The sequence below is a fragment of the Acyrthosiphon pisum genome, chromosome A2 (genome assembly GCF_005508785.2).
Source record: "Acyrthosiphon pisum isolate AL4f chromosome A2, pea_aphid_22Mar2018_4r6ur, whole genome shotgun sequence".
NCBI classification, from domain to species: domain Eukaryota; kingdom Metazoa; phylum Arthropoda; class Insecta; order Hemiptera; family Aphididae; genus Acyrthosiphon; species Acyrthosiphon pisum.
Window position 1 is genome coordinate 2372711 of NC_042495.1, and position 3545 is coordinate 2376255.

At 30.8% G+C, this 3545-nt stretch overlaps 1 protein-coding gene across 1 annotated transcript in view; it reads left to right on the forward strand.

Annotated features, from left to right (window-relative positions):
- The first annotated feature begins 364 nt into the window (after window positions 1-364).
- Window positions 365-3545, forward strand: part of LOC100168957 (pre-mRNA-splicing factor CWC22 homolog) — a 12943-nt gene continuing 9762 nt past the window's right edge. Inside the window, exons 1-6 of the mRNA XM_008184813.3 lie at window positions 365-503; window positions 588-1099; window positions 1166-1293; window positions 1992-2214; window positions 2291-2419; window positions 2494-2682. Of these exons, the coding sequence (XP_008183035.1) occupies window positions 590-1099; window positions 1166-1293; window positions 1992-2214; window positions 2291-2419; window positions 2494-2682 (1179 nt within the window). The 5' untranslated portion in view covers window positions 365-503; window positions 588-589. The remainder of the gene's footprint in view (window positions 504-587; window positions 1100-1165; window positions 1294-1991; window positions 2215-2290; window positions 2420-2493; window positions 2683-3545) is intronic.

A 3545-nucleotide genomic window follows, 5' to 3' on the forward strand; every position in this document is an offset into this window, starting at 1 on the left:
GTGACGAATGACTGCGGAATAAATATATAAAAACGCATTTTATCGGCGGATACGACATGGACGGTTATATACACCACACAAGAATAATAATAATAATTTATCGTCTAGAACGTGTGAAGTGAACGTTAAGATACATATTATATTATTATTCCTTCTACTTACCAACTATGAACTAATATACTTAAATATCTATGTTACACATTAATTAAATAGGTAATTAAATAATAATAATTATACAAATACATTAGAGAATCTTCGAAAACGGTTGACATTTTATTGGCGCGCATCTGTTATCATCATTGTTGTTACCACATCTGTGGTTACTGTGATACCGTCAGACTCCATTATTGCAAAACACATTTTTTTACGTGCCCGAATATGCTCCGATGCTAATGGCCCGCCTGTAGTCTGTTGTCTGTTCGTTATCTGCTCCTTATGCCGTAGACCGTAGTATTTCATGTTTATTGTTTAATAATTGTCAATTGATTCCAAACAAAGTTTGAGTAAGTTTTTCTTTAGTTGTGTTCATCATTAATTATATATTTTTATTACTCAACTTTCTGATGCTTAGATATATTATTTTTTAGACATGGAAAGTAAAGTGTGTAAAGTTGTTAACACTAAGAGAATCCACAGTGACGACGATGACGACAATATAAATTCAAAACAAACAAAAAGACACAATAGTCGAGACCGTCAATCAACGAAAGATAAATCTGACAAAGGCGGTAGTCGTAATTATGAAGAGTTGAAAGTCGGTGATCCATACTATTCGGGTGGAACTGCTACTGATAACCGTAAAGGTGGAGATCGGTATAAGGATGAATCTAGACATAGAAGACGTCATAGGAGTAGAGATCGTCAAGAAAAAGAAAACAGATCTAGAGACGCAGACAGCAAAAAAGAGGAAAAAATTGGAGCTCCATACTATTCAGGTGGAATAGCAGGGATTGATGAACGCGAGAGCGGTGAAGAAACAAGCAATGATGAAGATGATAAAATTGGACAACGGTACTATTCCACAGAAACGGCGGATACTCAAAGAAAGAATAGTGAAAACTATTGGAACAAATATGCAAAAAAAGATAAAAGGCCAAACGTATGTGTATATAACCAGTGTAATAAAAATTGAGATAAATACGAATAATACTTTTTTTTTTCTCAGGATGACGTAAACGATGTGCCATTACATCAGAAAAAAACCGTGGAACTACTTACATCCAAAACTGGAGGTGCCTATATCCCACCTGCCAAATTGAGAATGATGCAGGAAAGCATCACAGATAAGTCAAGGTGTTTGTTACATTTAATTATTCTATTTCAAACAATTATAAGGAATACACATTTGGTCCCTATTGGTATATATTTTGTAAGAGAATTGTCTATGCATTAGGTTTTAATAGACAATGTTTTTTTTGTTGATTTTACACTTATTTATTTTGAATTTATAGTAGCATTACCCTTATAAAATCTAGATATTTCGTGCACACAATCAATACATTAACATCACGGTTATCTAAACAAACTTGCAGATAACCGTGAATAACATTGTCTATTTGAGTTAAAACAAGGTCTCAAGTTTTTTAATGTATAAAAAACGAAAATACTAAATTGTATATGAAAATAACCATACAATGTGGATTGTATTTTCATAATAGTATTGACTAATGAGTAAGTGGTGATAGCTTACAACACATTAGACCAGTATTTCTCAACCACCATATCAAATATTATGATGTGTGTGATGTTTATGTATGATAAATGATAACTATTGTGTGGAAAAGTATAAAATAAAAAGTTCGATAAACATTTAATTTAACATACTATGAAATTATAAATATTTCTAGCACTGGCATTAAACATTTAAATTTTTTTTAATAATTAAATTTTGTCTAAAGATTTAAAGAAAAAAACTAGTTTATAACATTTATTTAATTACCTACGATATTAAATTCTGCATTTCATATAATTGTAATTTATGATAATTTTAGTGCTGCATATCAAAGAATTGCCTGGGAGGCATTGAAGAAGTCAATACACGGTTTAACCAACAAGATTAATGTAGACAATATAGGAAAAGTTACTAGAGACTTACTACGAGAAAATATTGTTCGGGGTAGAGGCTTACTTTGCCGGTCCATTATGCAAGCTCAATTAGCTTCAACAACATATACCCACGTGTATGCTGCTTTAGTAGCCATCATAAACACAAAAGTAATTGCATTTATTAAAAAATATTAAGTTTTAAATACATAATTGGTAAATAACAATTGCATTAACCTATTTTTAGTTTCCAAACATAGGAGAATTACTGTTAACAAGGTGTATTGTACAATTTAAAAGAGCATATCGTAGAAATGAAAAATCTCAATGTTTAGGATCAGTAACATTTATTGCTCATTTGATTAATCAGAGTGTTGTAAGTTTCAATCTTTTAATTTGTTGTGTTAAACAATAATTATGACTTCTAATAATTTTTATTTTATATTTCAGGCACATGAAATATTAGCTTTAGAGTTATTAACTCTATTTGTAGAGACACCTACTGAAGATTCAATAGAAGTAGCTGTAGCATTTTTGAAAGAATGTGGGCAAAAAATGAGCCAAGTCTCTAAAAAAGGAATGAACGCCATTTTTGACATGCTTCGGAATATATTACATGATGGGCAACTTGATAAAAGGGTAAATAAAACAAATAATTATCAATATTTTAATATCATACTTTATAAGTATAACAAAAATAATTGTTAAGAAAAATTATTTTTATTATTACCTAATAATAAAAATAATTTTAATATAATCTTTATATCTATAATATAAAAATGAATCGCTGAATGTGTTGCTAAGCGCAAATCTCGAGAGCAGGTGAACCGATTTCACTAATTCTCTTTTTTTAATATTCCTTGAAGTACAAGGATGGTTCTTACGGAGAGAACAATTTAGGAAAATCCACCGGAAAAGTAGGAAATCTGGAAAAGTGAAACAGTAGCGCAGCAGTGTATTATATATATATTGGTTGCTATTGGTTAATCGGGCATGTTGTTGATTTGTATTATTATTTTATTATAATATTTAAATTTTAAAGATGATGTCGTGAACTATCCACTGGAATTTTAGAACTCAATTGATTTGCCAGGATTGTCGCCTCACAATCTTCAATTAAAGGTTGGATCTGTATTTATAATGTTGCAAAATATTAACCAACCGCAACTTTATAACGGCACACGATTAGAAATAAAAAAAATACTGAATAACATAATAGAAGCAATCATATTGAAAGGAAAGTATAAAGGTGAAGACGTTTTGATAACATGCATCCCAATGATTCTGACTGACATACTATTCGAGTTTAAACGACTACAGTTTCCAGTATGGCTTGCTTTCGCTATGACTATAAACAAATCCCAAGGGCAGTCATTAAGTAAAGAAGACGCTACACCCGCATTTGTTGTCTCCGTCTTACAAACCCGCAACATAGCAAATTTACGCTCAGCAGTTCATGTTTTATGCCGTTAGCTTAACAATTAGAGTGAATCGACCTATTA